The sequence below is a fragment of the Chiloscyllium plagiosum genome, chromosome 27 (assembly GCF_004010195.1).
Source record: "Chiloscyllium plagiosum isolate BGI_BamShark_2017 chromosome 27, ASM401019v2, whole genome shotgun sequence".
Lineage (NCBI taxonomy): Eukaryota > Metazoa > Chordata > Chondrichthyes > Orectolobiformes > Hemiscylliidae > Chiloscyllium > Chiloscyllium plagiosum.
The window spans coordinates 6427012-6446089 of record NC_057736.1 but is presented as its reverse complement, the minus strand read 5'-3'; the positions used below and the strand labels follow the sequence as shown (position 1 = coordinate 6446089).

At 43.3% G+C, this 19078-nt stretch overlaps 1 protein-coding gene across 4 annotated transcripts in view; it reads right to left on the bottom strand.

Moving 5' to 3' along the window:
* Window positions 1–6: 6 nt before the first annotated feature.
* nkain1 (sodium/potassium transporting ATPase interacting 1) overlaps window positions 7–19078 on the bottom strand; it is a 550449-nt gene continuing 531377 nt past the window's right edge. For all 4 annotated transcript variants that reach the window (XM_043717291.1, XM_043717290.1, XM_043717292.1 and 1 more), the window contains 2 exons: window positions 7174–7193; window positions 7–2604 (listed from right to left, as the gene is read on the bottom strand). In XM_043717291.1, coding sequence (XP_043573226.1) covers window positions 2573–2604; window positions 7174–7193 — 52 coding nt within the window. In that variant the 3' untranslated portion in view covers window positions 7–2572. The remainder of the gene's footprint in view (window positions 2605–7173; window positions 7194–19078) is intronic.

Below are 19078 nucleotides of genomic sequence, written 5' to 3'. Positions count from 1 at the left end.
TCCCCAGTTCAGCCAAATATTGCCTCAATACAAAGGAGGATCAAGATCCGTCTTTTTGTTTCTTTCATTAACCAGCTTCGCTTCCATTTGGGAAGTAGGTGGAAGGGGGGAAAGAGAGCAGCTTCAATTTGATCAGCATTAAAACTCTGGTTTATCAAAGCTAGCTAAAGGTCAATGCATGAACCTCTCCACACCAACAGGGGTCATATCGCTCTTCCACTAAAACAGAGAAATATATTCAGTAAACAACCAGATACTGGATTTCCAAACTGCTTAGAAACTGATATAGTAAGCAGATCGGCTCCTAAATGACCAAACCATGGCCAATAGCAACCCTCTCCCACCCTCACCTCAATCGTCTAGAAATGTCAAACAGCACAAAGACCAAGTGGCCCAAAGAACTGGATACAGAGCGCAGCCAAAATACCGAGATTGCAAACCTACCCACCAACCAATCCCCCACTGGGCAGACAAACCTCAAACAAACACACCACACAAAAGGCAACAAAATTAGTTTGGTCACTCTCCCACCTGCCACTGTCTGCAATCATTTCGAATGCCACCCCTCTCCAAAATGAAACGAGAGATGAGCATTGAACAAGTTGTGGGATTCAGAATAAATGGTGCCCGAGCTGCCAATTAGAATATAAATAGGTAAAAACAATGACTGCAGATGCTGGAAACCAGATTCTGGATTAGAGTGGTGCTGGAAAAAGCACAGCAGTTCAGGCAGCATCCAAGCCTTTTTACCTCAGATGAGAAAGGCCAGCAAGAGTAATTGGCTTTGAATGTGAAACCTTCTGTTTTAGATAGTGGCAGTGGTGACCAAGACAGTATGCTCACCGAGCCTGAGGTCCACCTCAATCCAGAACCCTATCTTGTTCTGAAGGTTACTTTTTCCGCTTGATGCTAGTTTTGTGGGTTTTTTTGAGAGGCACCAACATGTTTTTGTTTGTGGAAAAGAGTCCAATAACAACAAATTTCAGCAAAAAACAAGGAATGGGGCACTGACACCACTGATCAAAAATTCATCTCAAACTGTATAGTAGCGCCAATGTTGACATCACCACTAATCACATTACACCACCAACCATAAAGATATCAGCTCATTAGCGAACCAGTTAGCCCTATACTGAGACAAGCTTTTCATTTTAGACTCCACCAGGTGGGATTTGAGCTCATGTCTCAGGAGCACTGGGTTACGTTTTCTGTAATATCACCATTGTGCCATAATTACTCTGAAGCAGGGCCAGATTATATTGATATGCAAACTCTCAGGAACCATTCGGCAGCACCAATAGGACATACACAATTTAGCGATGGGAATAAATTTGCATGATGTGGTCTCGGTTCAGTCAGTACAAAGTTTAACAGGAATGAAAATGTTTCAGACTAAAGCCAGTTATCAGCAATTCCATCTTGTGGAGGCTTTTATCTGTTTGATCTGATCCAACCTAAAGCCTGGATATATACCATGCATTTATTCCTCGAACACCACACACCCACACAGTCACATAGCACCCATATTCAACCATATTAAGGTCTTTCAAGACCAATATTGGCAAGCAACCCCCAGGTATTCACTGCATCTTCATGTGACTGTTGGATTCCCATTCACTGACTGGGTCCACAGCTCAACTTAATCATGTGGGTTGTTCTACAATTGAATCAACGCTGTCTTTCTAAGTGCAGCTCACAATCACCAGCATCCAGGAAAGCAAACAACAGACAGAACAAACCTGTTTTTTTCCAGCACTGGAGAACCCTCACAGGCAGTGTCCCTTCTCTAGGAGCTGAGTAGGATTGATGTGCTTCTCCAGTCTATGTCAGTGGGCTCACTCTGTTAACCTCGACTAATGGTGCCTCTGCTAACAACTGTGGGGTTTCACATTCCCCTCTGATGAAGTGTCAACTCGACTGGAGATGTGAGCTTGCTCTCTCTCCGTGGATGCTGCCTGACCTGCTGTGATCTCCGGCATTTGGGGTTTTCAGTTGGGCCACTCATGGCCTTTCACCAAGGTGGCTGAGATCTCAAGTGGCTCTTCCCAACTAGAGACGTTCCCATCAAACCTCCAGGATTGGAAAGGCCGTGGAGTGAATAAACTCTGCAATTCCCACCCCCTGCTACACCACTCTCCTCCTCCATACCATCCCACACTGCATCCCTCCACTCACTCATCTCCATGGAAGCAGGTCTCACTCAGCCACTTGCATTTCAAAGGGAGATCTCGCAAAGGAAGAACTGCTTTGTGAATACAGCCAGTCATTATGAACATTGAACATCAGAGGGTGCCAGTGTACTTTCTATCTAACTCTATAAAATAGCAAATTCTCTGGTTTCAGTGAAGTATCTATGAAATTTACAACCGTTACAGCTGAACTTTTGTTGTCTGATTCCCCCACAAATCCTTCTGCTGCTTCTCTCTCTCTCTCTCTCTCTCCCTCTCTCTCCATCTCTTTCCATCTGCCTCTTGGAGCATTCTCGTTGTTTAACAAAATCCCCCGAACAGTGTCTGCTTCTGACAGTTGGCGCAGACTCTCCCAGTGGCTCACGCTCTCTGCTCCTGCCTCGTTAAGACCAGGACGTCCCCTGTTTATTCTGCCCTGGGAATGAAAAGAAATCACAGTGAATTAGACCCTGAAATTAAAGTGGTCAGTTTACCTCCGAAACATACCCTCAGACCTCACTCTGGGTCCCTGACAGGGTCACCAAGTGACAGGTGTTGCCCGCTCAAGTTGGGGTATATTTCTGGAGGTTTCAATTTTGCTTGTTTAAAAAGCCTTCCCCTTCCTATCGCCAATTCTTTAAAAGCAAATAAATAAAATGTTCAAAGGAAATTATGAAAAAAAAGTCACCTTTCTGCACAGGACCAGGACCATAAGACACAGAATTTATAGCAAAAGCTTACAGTGCTATAAATTGCAATAAATTCTGTGTTGTTTGGTCCTGCTCCACAGCCACCTGACGAAGGAGCAGTGCTCCGAAAGCTCGTGCTCCCAAATAAACCTGTTGGACTATTACCTCGTATTGTGTGATTTTTAACTTTGTCCACCCCAGTCCAACACCGGCATCTCCAACTCATACTACATAGAAACACACTCATATACACACAAGCACTCATATCCAAACACACGCTCATGTATACACACAGATTAATTCAATCACAGTCATATATACACACTTGTATACAGATACACTCACATACACACATTAATATGCACACACACTAACATACAAACATAGTCACATACAAGCACACACTGATATACAAACACACACACATGCACACACAGACACAGAAATAGAAACACAAATATACACACACTCATATACAACACACACATACACAGTATTGTACTCATATGCAGACTTTCATTTACATACAGACATATATTCAGACTATTATTTAAACAAGCTGGTCACAGAACTGTCCATATGTTATGAATGCACAACTAGAAATTAAGACTTGTGCATTGCACATAAACACTAATGATTATTAACACATGTAATGGATACATTAATGGAAATGAAAATCTACAAATAATATACACAGTAACGGGAATCAGCACAAATAATGCACACTATCTTTAAGTATGGTTAAGGTGGATATTGGTAGACTTCTAATTATGCATAAAGGTTTATGGGAACAGTTTGGGTAAAATGCATTGACGTGCTCAGTCAGCTATGAACATATTAGATGGTGGAGAGGGCTGAATGGATTGAGAGGCCTAGTCCTGGTCATATGTTCCTATATTAGTGGTCATTACCACACTTGTAAAGCACACTTCTATGGTATTAATATACACACTGTACACGCGTTAAGGACATTAACAGAGGACCCTGGGAAAATCACAAAGAGAGCAAATGGTCACATACACTTGACATGGAGACTCAGACACAATTGTACATGTTATTTGAAATCTACTGAATTAAGTTAAGGATACTGTAAAAGGCATCAATGTGCAAATACTGGAGCTCAGAAACCAGAGCATATAAAGCTGTAGACAGACAGACAGCAAAGTGTCAGTCTCCGCAGGGGTTACTGAAGGGTTGACATTTTGGGTCCAGATCTATTCTTGTCTGAATTGCAGACTTAACTGCTGAATCTTTCCAGCTATTTCATGATTATTTTTGGGTATACATCTGCAGTCAAAGGAAATCGGGGCAGTGTAAACAGAAAGAAAAATGGGGAGGGTTGTAAAATGGGTGCTGACTTGCTTTTATCTATTTCACACCATCATATGAAGTCAAACTGATAACTTCCACATGGTTTTGAGCATATAGATCAAGAAGCTCAATACATAATTTAGCAAAATTTCACTACATTTTCTCTGTAAGTCACATGCTAGTAATTGCTTAGATCAAATCATTAACACCTTAGTTAATACGAGTACTAACAGAAAGCAGAAGTTAATTCACTTGATATACTTTTGACTGTAATAACAAATCCACTTGATTCTTAAGTGATTTGACTTGTTACCTGCAGCTTAATGAGAATTCAGAGATGTATTTTACAGAAAAATTCTGATTTTCTAAATGTTCTTCCTCTGGTAAGAGACAACACTGACTCGTTCTGAGCTTCAGATTTTCCTGCAAAGGATTCCCTGTCTTCCCTTCCAGGTCAACCCATGACAGAGGCAAGGACTGGCAGGCTGAAATAGCTCAGTAGGGACAGCATTAGATTGGAAATTCAAAGATCCCTGTGTTTTGGGAGAATTAAGCAGAACCTTTCAGTTTCAGTCCTCCTTTAAAGGGGTCTTGTGGTGCAGTGGTAGAATCCATCCCTCTGAGCCAGGAGACCCAGATTCATGTCCCATTATCTCTGAACAAGTAGATTTAAAAAAACCTTGGAAAGCTGACTGCCTGTGAGGGCAGCACAGACGCGCCCGCCCCCCCCCCCGGCTTTGTTTTCAGCGAAGGCTGAAAAATATGCACTTTTGGACATTTAGACCGCATTAATACTCACAGCAGAGGGCAGCTGATCTTTGGTGAAGTGAATAATGGCAGTTAGGGAGATTGTAAGTAATATGGAAGCCATCACAGAATGGCTTGACTTGGACTTTGAAGGCATCTGTTTCAGATCTCCCACTCAAGATGAGTGTAATCACACCATTGCGAAGCAATTGCAGGATTGTGATGAGATTTCTTGGCCTCCCATATCTCTGGAGTGTAATCCACAAAGCCTTGTGAATTACTGAGTCAAATGCAAAGGTTACATTTCTGAATACAATAAAGATTTTTTTTGGTCGAAAAACAGAAATTGTTGGAGAAACTCAGCAGGTCTGGCAGCATCTGAAGAAGGGTCACTGGACTTGAGTCATTAACTCTGTTTTCTCTCCACAGTGCTGCCAGACTTGCTGAGTTTCTCCAACAATTTCTGTTTTTCTACCAAACAAATCTTAACTGTATTCAGAAATGTAACCATAGCATTTGACTCAGTAATTCTCAAGGCCTTGTGGAAGATATCAGACAAATGCAAGAAAGATATTGAGAACAGCAACAAAAAAAACTTTAAAAATGAAACAAAAAGTGCAGATATCGAAAATCTGAAACAAAAACAGGAATTGCTGGAGAAACTCAGCTGGTCTGGCAGCATCTGTGGAGAGAAAGCAGAGTTAATGATTCGAGTTCAGTGATCCATCTTCAGATGCTGGAGTTGCTGAAGGAATTCAGCAGGTCTGGCAGCAACTGAAGAAGGGTCACTGGACTCGAATTATTGACTCTGCTTTCTCTCCACAGATGCTGCCAGACCAGCTGAGTTTCTCCAGCAATTCTTGTTTTTGTTTCAGATTTCCAACATCTGCACTTCTTGTTTCATTGTTAAAAGTTTTTTTTGCTGCTGTTCTCAATATTTTTCTTGCATTTGTCTGCTATCGAAGAATGATGACATTATGCCCATTAGGCTGTATCATGCTTTGTGTCACTGGGTCAAAATCCTGGAACTTTCTCCCTAATGGCATTTTGGTGGTAGCTACACCACATGGACTGCAGTGGGTCAAGAAGGCAGCTCACCCCCATCTTCTCAACGGCAACTAGGGATGGGTAATTAATACTAGTTGAGTCTGTGATGCCTCTTTCCCATGAATGCATTAAAAAACATCTTCATGATAAGGCGGAGTGGCAGCAGAGAAGGCAAAGGAAGCATCTGGATTCCATTAGCTCATGGGACCCCCTAGCCTATATGTGCCTAAAGTTATCTATGTTGAGGGTCTGCTGTTTGGTTATATGATCACCCACAGCAGAAACCCACAACCCTGAATAGACATCATCTCGAACTGAGAGACAGTCAATGACGATGAATGTAATAAATGGTGGGCCCTGGTCCCGGAATCCAATGGTGCACGCTTTCCTCGAGTGATCTGCAGCATCTCCTCAGTGGTCTGCTCCAGTCTGCGATTCCTTTAGGCAGCTTCAGTTGCCTTGCGGGTGTTTCAGTCAGCATTGTTGTGGGTCTGAACTGGGATACTGGGTGGTGGGGGGAGGGGTCAGGTACCTGAGCCCAGAGTGGTGAAATGGACTTTGTCTTAAATTCTCTTTTTTAATTTCTTGTTGTTTGTGATCTCATTGTGGAAGGACTGTTATTCAGAATTTTTTATCTCTTTATTTTTCTAATTTATTGCTATGATTTTGTACTTTGGAAGGTCAGTTATTCTGGACTTCTCACTTCAATAACATCTGATGTTTTTTCGAAGAATTTGTACTCTGGGTTCCTTTGTTCCTAAAATAGTGCCGTAGGTGGTGAATTGTGAACTTTTTCCTGTGAGTACATGTGACGATAAAGCTACACCCTCTCCACTGCCCACTTTATGGGCTGTTAGCATCAATTTGGAACTTTATCAGTACAGTTTTGAACTGTGCCACCGAAGCCCAGAATCAAGGACTGAACTATGGTATTTGATCGCAAAGCTTTCTGCCATTCTGAAAATACAAGAACTTTGAAAGAACTCTGCGAGGGGAGAGAAACTCACCAAACAAGCCAATCTTTTTGATGTACTATTTACTTCTGGAAATGGAAACACTTGTAGACAAATGCTTGCTATCAAATTATATGAAAGATACAAGGAGGTGACATGAAGCCCTTTGCTTATTGATGGATCCACTGAACAGCTTCACTGTAACCCAGCCTTCAGAGAAAGAGGAAAGTTTTGAATGGACATGTGCGATTTACCTACCTGTGTTCCTGGATGGAATCCTGCAAGAGAATGACAAGTATTTAGCGACACTGTAAATCATTCAGTTCATCTGCTCTGAACATTCTAGAATGATCACCCACTTTATTTCCTTTGATATATGTATATATCTGAGATATATGTACGAGATAGGTAATCTGCTTCCATACCTTCTAAATCTTTAAAGAAAAGCTTTCTTTGAGAAAAAGAATCTGTTTGGCATGTCTCTGTTTGTTTAAGAATGTCATAAAACTCTGTATGCAGCTTCGACATTGCAAAGTCATTGACATATGGAAAGGTTTTAAGGGATCGTTACCCTGTTATGCCACTGACAAGGAGGAAGTAAAGCATGTGGAGTAAGTGACTGTGATGACAGTAACTGCTTAAGCAGCCTGGTGAGGAAGTTGTGATTTAATGTTTCACTTTAATAAACTGTACAATAAAAACAATGTCACAAGGCATAACATGAATGACAACCAGAGACCTGCACAGAGAATGACTCAGAATATTTAATCAACTTTAAAAACATACATGGCTTCTTACATCTCTGTCCATTTGATTGTAATGAACAGAAACATATTTTTCTTGACTCTGGATTGGCGAATGCAGTCTATTAGGTTTTAAAAAAAACAGGAGACAATACTGTCTGATCACCGAGAATAATTCTCGCTGCTAATAGCAAAGAGCTGAAAAAGTCAGTTAATTAATTCAGTATTCTGGTCTCCTTCCTATAGGAAGGGTGTTGTGAAACTTGAAAGGGCTCAGAAAAGACTTACGAGGAATTTGGAGGTTTTGAGCTACAGGGAGAGGCTGAACAGGCTGGGGGTGTTTTCCCTGGAGTTTCGGAGGCTGAGGGGTGACTTTATAGAGGTTTATAAAGTCATGAGGGGCATGGATAGGGTAAATAGACAAAGTATTTTCCCTGGGATGGAGTAGTCCAAAACTAAAGGGCATAGGTTTAGGGTGAGGGGTGAAAGATTTAAAAGGGCAACTTTTTCACACAGAGGGTGATGCATATGTGGAATAAGTTGCCAGAGGAAGTGGTGGAGGTTGGTACAATTATAACACTTAAAAGGCATCTGGATGGGTATATGAATAGGAAGTGTTTAGAGGGGTAGAGCCAAGTGCTGGCAAATGGGACTAGATTAGGTCAGGTTATCTGGTCGGCATGGACAAGTTGGATCGAAGGGTTTGTTTCCGTGCTGTACATCTCTATGACTCTAATAATGGATCAGAAAGACAGGAGTAGCCGCACTCACTGAAGACTTCATTTCCTGGTTTTGAATGTTTTATTTATGAACCCATGGAAATGGAATCCCAATACTTGCTCACCTGAATTTCATTTGATGTACAGGCCATTCAGCCCCACTGTCCCCTCCTCCAGTTTATATTTCACTCAAGCCTTAATGAATGGATGAATGAATAATTTTGAATGATGAAAGATTTTTTTTATTGTCATGCGTATTTTACAGTGAGAGTACAGTTACACAGAGTAAATACATGTCTGTGTGGGTTTCATTAGGGTGCTCCAATTTCCTCCCACAGTCCAAAGATGTGCAGGTTAGGGTAGATTGGAAATGCTAATTGCCTATTGCATTCAGGTAGGTGCAGGCTGGGTGGGCTAGCCATGGGAAATGTAGGGTTATAGGGATAGGGAGCGGGGGTGGGTCTTTGGGGGGTCAATGTGGACATTGATGGGCCAAATGGCTTCCTTCCATATGCTAGGGATTCAATGATGATTCTATGAAAAGCTTTCATTTGTCGCCATGATCTGGCATCATTTTGAACAGTTTAATAATAAGAATAAAATGATATCGTTTAAAGAAAAGTCCCGTTTCCAAACCCGTAACATATCAGCCTATCATCAAGATCTTCCATTCCTTTCTCGCTCTTAGATTTATTCTGCTTTCCCTCGTGAATCGGTGCTGCCTGGCTCCACCACTCCCTCTGACAGTCAGTCACATGTTCCAACCACTCTCTGAATAAAGAAGATTTGCCTGGATTGTCGGATGAATTTATGACCTTGTATCAATGGCCCCTTATTCACGGTACGCTGACAAGTGGAAAGTTCTTCTCTGTTTCTACCCTATCAAACGTAACCAGCCTCTGGCTTGTGAATATTTAAACAAAGACTAAACCACAATTACCAATGTGAAAATGGTTCCTCACAAACCAGGTTTTAAGAATTACTTGTCACTTGTGTCTTTTAACATGGACAATTGCAATGAAATTGATTTCTTGGTTAGCCATGGTCTGACTTGTTATTGTGGTGGTTTAAGGAAAGACTCAAATTGTGAGATTTGTGACCTGTTGGTGGGGTTAGTGGTGGTGGAGAGAGTAGATGAGTTCAGTGATACTGATAACCCAGACAGTGGGTTGGTACCCTCCCATGGGGCAGGGATGGGATGGGGTTGGTGGCAATGAGTGCAGCTAAAGATATCCCCAGGATTAACTGTTCTCCTCTTTTCAAGATGCCTTTGCTGAATTCTGATCAAAATCCTCTGAAATCCTGTCTGGTTGTTAGTGGGCAGGCTGATTAATCCTCACTGGAGTTCACATCTACAGTCTTTACCCTCCAACAAACATCAATACTAACCAGTTACTCCAATAACTGAAAACACCAAATTAACTGGAGCTGTGTGACTGTGTCAGTTCAACAACAACTTAGATTTATTTAGCATCCATAGCCTGCTGACTAGTTTAATTCCTCTCAGTGGAAAACTGAGTGCCTTCCTTGTTAAAGTTCATCAATGAAAGGGATTTGGTTAAATACTTGAAGGGAATAAAATAGGGAGAAAAAAGGAATTGGATAGAATTTGCAAAGAGCAGGCAGAGGTATGGATTGAATGATCTGCTGCACAAATATGTTTTTGAAATCTTTAATAGAGACAAAAGAGAGACACAACATTAAAAAGCATAGAAGCAAAATTCACTTCTCTTATTGAAGCTAGAAAAGGGAATGTGGCAGAAAAACGTCAGCATCGCCATTCCTTGTTATCTCATTACAGTGAGAGACAGATCCCTTTTACCTCAGCAATCTAATGTTGGTGTTTAGACATGGCTTAGTTAGGTCAAATCACCATAGTCTGAGAGGATCACACTCTCTTTGGAGGGAAACTACTGAAGGAGGTTTTGTAGTGATTGCAATAAGGTTAGCCGGGTGGTCCTCATTGTATATGAGTTCCCTGATTGGGGCTGTTAATCTGGTCCAATCAGGGAGCCCTGGCTGACAAAAATAAACAAGAGTGTCAGAGATTCCTGAAGAAGGGCTCATGCCCGAAACGTCGATTCTCCTGCTCCTTGGATGCTGCCTGACCTGCTGCGCTTTTCCAGCAACACATTTCCAGCAGTGTCAGAGATTCTGTTCACTCTGAGATCTGGCTCTGAGGGAGCTGGATCAGTATCAAGGGCTCGACACGTGTAAGTAAAGGGTGACTTGCTGACAGGATGCCAACCTCTGTGGAGCTAAGGCAAACGTGTAGGGCGGCAGATGAATGGGTGAGAAGGTAAGATGGTAGGTGAATTATTGAGTAAGGGTATGGTTGCAAGTGGGAGGGTGGAGTGGCAGGAGGGGAGATGGGTTGTTGGTGAGTACGGAAAGTAAGGTTTGAGTGGATGTTTGGGAATAGGTTGGGATGGAAAGGTAGTTAAATCTGGACAGGCATCAAGTTTACTGGAGTCATGGAAATGAGTCAGGGCAATGTTGCAGATAGAAGTGGAGGGGTGTAGATGGTGAGTTCATCTCAGATGTACAGTCACCTTCGAGTTGGAACTGGTTTTAATCCATCTAACCTTTCCTTGGTAATTATCCAGGTAAGAAAAGCAGAGAATTCTCTAAAGTCCCTGATTGCAACTCAGTGCTGGAGTCTTCTCTACAAGCCACTAGACACTGGCACATCAGAAATGTAGACTTCCTGGGAAATGTCTGCATTGTCACTGCCCATTGAAATTCTGAAGGAGTGTCAGAGGTTCTGTTTACTCTGAGAGCTTGCTCTGAGGGAACTGGATCAGTGTGAAGGACTCTCCATGTGTAAGTAAAGGAGGACTTGCTGACAAGATACCAGCCTCTATAGGGTTACTTCACACTATGTCATTGTGTATGAAAAATAAAATTATACACAGCTGCAGGTAATTTGGGGAAAAATATAAGCAAAAGAAAATGTATACGTTGAGTCATTAGATTAGATTAGATTACATTACATTAGATTACATTACAGTGTGGAAACAGGCCCTTCGGCCCAACAAGTCCACACCGACCCGCTGAAGCGCAACCCACCCATACACCTACATTTACCCCTTACCTAACACTACGGGCAATTTAGCATGGCCAATTCACCTAACCTGCACATCTTTGGACTGTGGGAGGAAACCGGAGCACCCGGAGTCATTATGATCCGGTCTTGTCAACTCTCTAGCCTAAGTAGGTCACATTTTTTTCCCTTCTAAGGCATCCGTCCACCTGGGAGAAACATCCAAGGACTACGCCCAAGTTTCCTGCTTGGGGCTGTTAATCTGGTCCAATCAGGGAGTCCTGGCTGACAGATAAAAACAGGAGTGTCAGACATTCTAACACTCTGACGGCTGGCTCTGAAGGGGCTGAATCATTGTCAAGAACTCTCCAAGTGTAAATAAAAGGTGACTTGTGACAGCCTTCAGTGGTGAGAGGGGAAAGCACACTCCTGAAGAAATGTGCTTATCTTTGTGTTAGGGTAATCATTTCTGGCATCATGCCATTGTTTGGGAAGTTTGATTCCTTTGATTCTGCTGTTAAAGATTTGACTCAGTATGTGGAAAGAATGCATGATTTTCTTTCTAGGCAAAAGACACTGGGGCGGATGAAAAGTGACGAGTAATTCCCCTGTTGGCTTGTGGACCTGTAGCTTTTTGGGTTATAAGGAGTCTAATATTTCCTGAGGTATCAGATACTAAAATCTTCCAAGAGTTGATGGATTTATTTAAGAATATTATAATCCCAAATGTCCTCTAATTCTGAGTCTCTATCATTTTGACACAATTTGAAAAGGGCAGTCAGTATTGGGATTTTTGACTAGGTTAAGACAAGTGGCAGAACCTTGTGACTTTGGTCTAACCATTAATTAGATGCTGAAAGACTATATGGTATGTGATATTAATGTTGTAACCCAGTGAAAGTGCCTAGTAGCTGAAACCCAACTGGAATTCAAACAGACACAACAGCTGGCTTTATCATTGGAAAGAGTGGCAAGTGAGGCATTTGAGTTACAGGGTATTCTGATGGAAGTGGATACCTTCGCCAGTCTGACTGAGCTTGGGGAATACGATTTAAGTGAAGGCAATTGCATTGTCACACTCAGGACAGATCCTGAACAGAGGGACTCTGGGTCAGGTAGAGTGGTGGACATGATTTATATGAACTTCAGTCAGGCATTCGACAAGGTTCTGCATGGTAGACTGGTTAGCAAGGTTAGATCAAATATATATACCAAATCGAAGAACTAGCCATTTGGATAAAGAACTGGCTCAAAAGTAGAAGACACAGGTTAGTGGTGGAGGGTTGCTTTTCAGACTGGAGGCCTGTGACCAGTGGTGTGCCACAACGATTAGTGCTGGGTTCATTGCTTTTCGTCATTTATATAAATGATTTGGATGTGAACATAGGAGGTATAGTTAGTAAGTTTGCAGATGACCCTAAAATTGGAGGTGTAGTGGACAGCAAAGAAGGTTATCTGAGAGTACAATGGGACCTTGATCAGATGGGCCAATGGGTCGAGGAGTCACAAATGAAGTTTAATTTAGATCAATGTGAGGTGCTGCATTTTGGAAAGGCAAATTAGAACAGGACTTATACACTTAATAATTAGATTAGATTCCCTACAGTATGGAAACAGGCCCTTCAGACCAACAAGTCCACACCAAAGAGTAACCCACCCAGACTCGTTCCACCAACCCTATATTTACCTCTGACTAATGCACCTAACACTATGGGCAATTTAGCATCACCAATCCACCTGACCTGCACATCTTTGGATTGTGGGAGGAAACCGGAGCACCCGGAGGAAACCCCCACAGACACAGTGAGAACGTGCAAACTCCACACAGACAGTCACCCAAGGTGGGACTCGAACCCGAGCCCCTGGTGCTGTGAGGCAACAATGCTAACCACTGAGCCACCGTGCCATCCTGGGGAGTGTTGCTGAACAAAGAGACCTTGGAGTGCAGGTTCATAGTTCGTTGAAAGTGGAGTCACAGTTAGATAGGATAGTGAAGAAGGCATTTCGTATGCTTTCCTTTATTGGTCAGTGCATTGAGCATAAGAGTTGGAAGGTCACGTTGCAGCTGTACAGGACATTAATTAGGCCACTTTAGGAATATTGTGTGCAATTCTGGTCTCCCTAATATCAGACACTGTCTGATCACCAAGAATAATTTTCGCTGCTAATAGCAAAGAGCTGAAAAAGTCAGTTAATTAATTCAGTATTCTGGTCTCCTTCCTATCGGAAAGATGTTGTGAAACTTGAAAGGGTTCAGAAAAGATTTACAAGGATGTTACCAGGGTTGGAGGATTTGAGCTACAGGGAGAGGCTGAACAGGCTGGGGCTGTTTTCCCTGGAGCGTCGGAGGCTGAGGAGTGACTTTATAGAGGTTTATAAAATCATGAGGGGCATGGATAGGATAACTAGGCAAAGTCTTTTTCCTGGGGTCGGGGAGTCCAGAACTAGAGGGCATAGGTTTAGGGTGAGAGAGGAAAGATATAAAAGAGACCTTAGGGGCAACCTTTTCATGCAGAGGGTGCTGCCTGTAAGAAATGAGTAGCCAGAGGAAGTGGTGGAGGCTGGTGCAATTACAACTTTTAAAAGGCATCTGGATGGGTATATGAATAGGAAGGATTTAAAGGGATATGGGCTAAATGCTGGCAAAATTAGTTTAGGAAATATGGTCAGCATGGATGAGTTGCAACGAAGAGTCTGCTTCCGTGCTGTACATCTCTATGCCGGTTTGACTCTATGGCTGCCTGAGTGAAGTCCTAATCAAATACCTTAAAGTTCTTCAGGAAAGTCTTGGGACTATCAAAAGGGCCAAGGCCACGAGGAAACAATTTCACCATTCTGCAAGACCTGGCCAGTGCCATTTGCCTTACGAGCAAATTAGTGGGCGGTACGGTGGCACAGTGGTTAGCACTGCTGCCTCACAGCGCCAGAGACCCGGGTTCAGTTCCCGCCTCAGGTGACTAACTGTGTGGAGTTTGCACATTCTCCCTGTGTTGCGTGGGTTTCCTCCGGGTCCTCCGGTTTCCTCCCACAATCCAAAGATGTGCACGTCAGGTGAATTGACCATGCTAAATTGCCCGTAGTGTTAGGTAAGGGGTAAATGTAGGGGTATGGGTGGGTTACGCTTCGGCGGGTCGGTGTGGACTTGTTGGGCCGAAGGGCCTGTTTCCACACTGTAAGTAATCTAATCTAATCAAAAGTAAAGGCAGTAATCAGGAGGCTGGAAAGTGCAGGAATCATCAAACCAGTGCAGTTTATAGAATAGGCAGCACTGGTTGTACCAATTGTGAAGCCCAATGGGTTGGTCTGCCTTTGTGGGGATTTTATACAAACAGTGGGAGAAATAACCAATCCCTCACAAAGCTGGCAGGGGCGCTCTCCTTCACGACGTTGGCCATGAACGATGCATACTTGCAAATGCAGTTAGATGAGGATTCCCAGAAGAATGCTACAATTAATGCCCATAAGGGTTTATACCAATATAAGAGACTGCCATCAGAGGTATTGTTAGCCTGTGCAATGCTTCTGTGAACGAAGGAGCACATTTTACAAGGTCTACCCCAGCTCGCCATTTATCCAGACGACATGCTAATAACAGAGAAGACCAACAAAGAGCACTTGGAGAACTTGGACATAGTCCTTGGATGTCTCGCCCAGGCGGAGGTATGTCTTTGAAGGGAAAAAGGTGTGTACCAGGCACCCCAAGGGACCTACTTGGGCGAGAGAGTTGACAAGACCGGATCATAATGACTCAACGTGTACATTTTCTTTTGCTTATATTTTTCCCCAAATTACCTGCAGCTGTGTATAATTTATTTTTCATACACAATGACACAGTGTGAAGTAACCCTATAGAGGCTGGTATCTTGTCAGCAAGTCCTCCTTTACTTACACACGGAGAGTCCTTCACACTGATCCAGTTCCCTCAGAGCAAGCTCTCAGAGTGAACAGAACCTCTGACACTCCTGTTTATTTTTGTTCCCCTCTGAGAGCTAATACATTGACCATGTGGCTCTTATTCACAGTTATTATTTTTATGTACTAGAAATGTGTTCAAAGATATACGCTCCTAGCCTTGCAAAATACATGTAGGGACCCTTCAGAATTTCAATGGGTAGTGACAATGCAGACATTTCCCAGGAAGTCTACATTTCTGATGTGCCAGTGTCTAGTGGCTTGTAGAGAAGACTCCAGCACTGAGTTGCAATCAGGGACTTTAGAGAATTCTCTGCTTTTCTTACCTGGATAATTACCAAGGAAAGGTTAGATGGATTAAAACCAGTTCCAACTCGAAGGTGACTGTACATCTGAGATGAACTCACCATCTACACCCCTCCACTTCTATCTGCAACATTGCCCTGACTCATTTCCATGACTCCAGTAAACTTGATCCCTGTCCAGATTTAACTCTCCTTGCATCCCAACCTATCCCACAAACATCTACTCAAACCTTACCTTCCGTAATCACCAACAACCCGTCTCCCAACCTGCCACTCAACCCTCCCACATCTTCCCTTCTTACCCATTCACCTGCCGCCCTCCATGTTTGCTTTACCTCCACAGAGACTGGTATCCTGTCAGCATGTCACCCTTTACTTACACATGGAGAGCCCTTGACAGTGAACCAGCTCCCTCAGAGCTAGAGCTCAGAGTGATCAGAACCTCTGACACTCCTGATTGTGGGCGGCACGGTGGCACTGCGGTTAGCACTGCTGCCTCACAGCGCCAGAGACCCAGGTTCAATTCCCTGCCTCAGGCGACTGACTGTGTGGAGTTTGCACATTCTCCCTGTGTCTGCGTGGGTTTCCTCCGGGTGCTCCGGTTTCCTCCCACAGTCCAAAGATGTGCAGGTCAGGTGAATTGGCCATGCTAAATTGCCCGTAGTGTTAGGTAAGGGGTAGATGTAGGGGTATGGGTGGGTTGCGCTTCGGCGGGGCAGTGTGGACTTGTTGGGCCGAAGGGCCTGTTTCCACACTGTAAGTAATCTAATCTAATCTAATCTCAGTCAGCTAGGGACCCTGGTTTGGACCAGATTAACAGAGCCAATCAGGGAACCCATATTCTACGAGGTCCGCCCAGCTGACCTCATTACAATCACTACACAGTGTACATTTTTAAAACTACAATCCCACTTATTGCCAATTATCTTCAATCTAAATCACTTTGCTTCTCACCATTCCTCAGTTACTCAATCAAAGCCATTCAAGATTTGGAACACTTCAATTAAATAACCCTTTAACTTTTTGTGTTCTATGGAGAACAGTCACTCCACAAATGTCACAGCCAGTAGGGAATCTCTCCGCTCAAAGGGACACTGTTTCTCTGTAGGTTTTCAGGCCTAATACTGGTTCGTCAAGAAGAATAAAGGAGACAATTGGGCATCAAAAAGGACACGAGTTCTGCAGATTTAAATGAATTCTACTCAATGATTTAACACTCTGTTTGGCGAGGACTTTAAGTACTCTGCAAGTTACAAATTAATTACATGGTACTTTCAAAGAATCTGAGCTATGTGATAAATTCACCTCTTATCTGTAAAATAATGTGTAAGTAAATAACATTGAAAATATTAATTAAAATATAATTGGTGGAATTGCAAATTTCACTCTCCTGCTCTCTTTGCAAAACTAATCAGAGCTCTCAGCTCATACTCTCTCTGTTGAACTTGTTATCCAGTTTCCAATCCAGGGAACACACTTTTCTGCAGATAATAGGATGACAAATTGTTCATCCTAATCACTTTGAGATGCAGCAATTTGCATTAAAAGTGCTGGAGGTTATTAAAAAAAATTGCTTTTTCAAATAGATCTAATGTTTTTAACGTGTTGTAAAACCTGGACATTCAATAAGCTGGAATGGAGGGGATTTGGGGACTAGGGGAGCTAATGTAACCAATCAGTGAACTAGGCACTTGTGTAGGGAGGGCTAGAATGGGGGTGGAGGAGGAGGTGGTGTAGAGCCAGTTGTGGTGAAATGTTGGTGTCTGGAATATTAAAATTACATTGAGCCACTTCCTTGAGGGCTCAGGGCAAGAGCTGTTGAATGTACTTTCCCTTAAGGAGGGTCCAACTTTGAGGGCTTTGTGTACACTGTGCACACTGTGTTGCGATTCTACGCCTGTTTACATTGTGGACACGAGGTTGGGTTTTTTTTAAATTAGAACTCTGACAGGGTGGAAACAGGCCTTTTGGCCCAACAATCCACACTGACCCTCTGAAGAGTAACCCACCCAGACCCATTCCCCAACCCTATTACTCTACATTTCCCCTGGCTAATGCACCTAACTCATACATCCCTGAGGTTTGCTGAACTAACAAAAAAATCAAATAACCGCAGATGCTAGAAATCAGAAACAAAAACAAGTTTCTGGCAGCATCTGTGGAGAGCACACAGAGTTAACGTTTCGGGTCCAGTGACTTTTCCTCAGTGACCATTGAGAAGAAGGGTCACCGGACCCGAAATGTTGTGTCTGCTTTCTCTTTCTCCGTAGATGCTGCCAGACCTGCTGAGTTTTTCCAGCAATTTCCGGTTTGGTTTGCCGAACTGTTTGTTTCATATCTTGTAATGTGTTTGATCATTTTAAATGAAGTGACCCACCGAGTTAATTAATCTCTGATGGTCGCTTGATTATTTGATCATTATAGGGGTGTTACGTGGTTTCAGATCAGTCCATCGGAAATTTTCTGAAGCAGGCAATTAGGCAGTTCTTCCCTAGTTCCACATCCACCTTGGTGACAGCTTCCCAACCAGTTCCCTCTACCTGCACGTGTTTATTTTCCTTCTCCCGCAATGCCATGATTTGTTCATGTCGTTACCGCTCCTTGTGCTCCTGTCGCAATGTTGATACTGTGACTCAGCTGCTCGCGGCCGCTCTGAGGCCCATTTTCCAGCACTTTCTTTGCTCAATGATCATCTTCAGCGTTCCTTCCAATCCGCCCTCCCCCCCTTCTTGTCTGTGAATTGCCCTGACCTGTCCTCTGTTGTTGTTCATGCCCATGTTTCATCCATCATGCCGTTGGTTCTGATAGTGAGTGAGTCTGAGCTCATTACAGCTGCCCCAATCTTTAGAATCATAGAATCTCCCACAGTGGGGAAGCAGGCCATTCAGCCCATCGGGTTCACACCGCTGCTCAGAAGAGCATCCCACCCAGACCTACCCTAGCCCTATGACTCTGCCTTCCCCATGGTTAACCCAGCTAGCCTGCACATTCCTGGACATTGTGGGCAACTTAGTGTTGCCAATCCACCTAACCTGCACATCTTTGGGCTCTGGGAGGCAACTGGAGCACCCAAAGGAAATCCATGCAGACACTGGGAGAATATGCAAACTCCACATAGACAGTCACCCAAGGGTGGAATCGAACTTGGGTTCTTGGCACTGTGAGGCAGCAGTGCTAAGCATTGATCCACTGTGCCACCCTTTAATGGAGTCTGCCATCTGGCTGTGGGAGAACTTTGCAATCTCCTGCTCCAAGTCAACGCAGAGTCTTTGGAGATCTGAAAATTCATAAAAGGCAGAGCAGGCAGGGCAATGAAAAGCAGAGGCTGGCAGAAGGAAAGGTGATGAGAGAGGACAGTAAGCTCTTCTGGTCAGAGAAAATCCAGGGAGCACTTAAAGTCACATGGTATCATAGCAACAAGAGATGGAAGGAAGTTTTCTG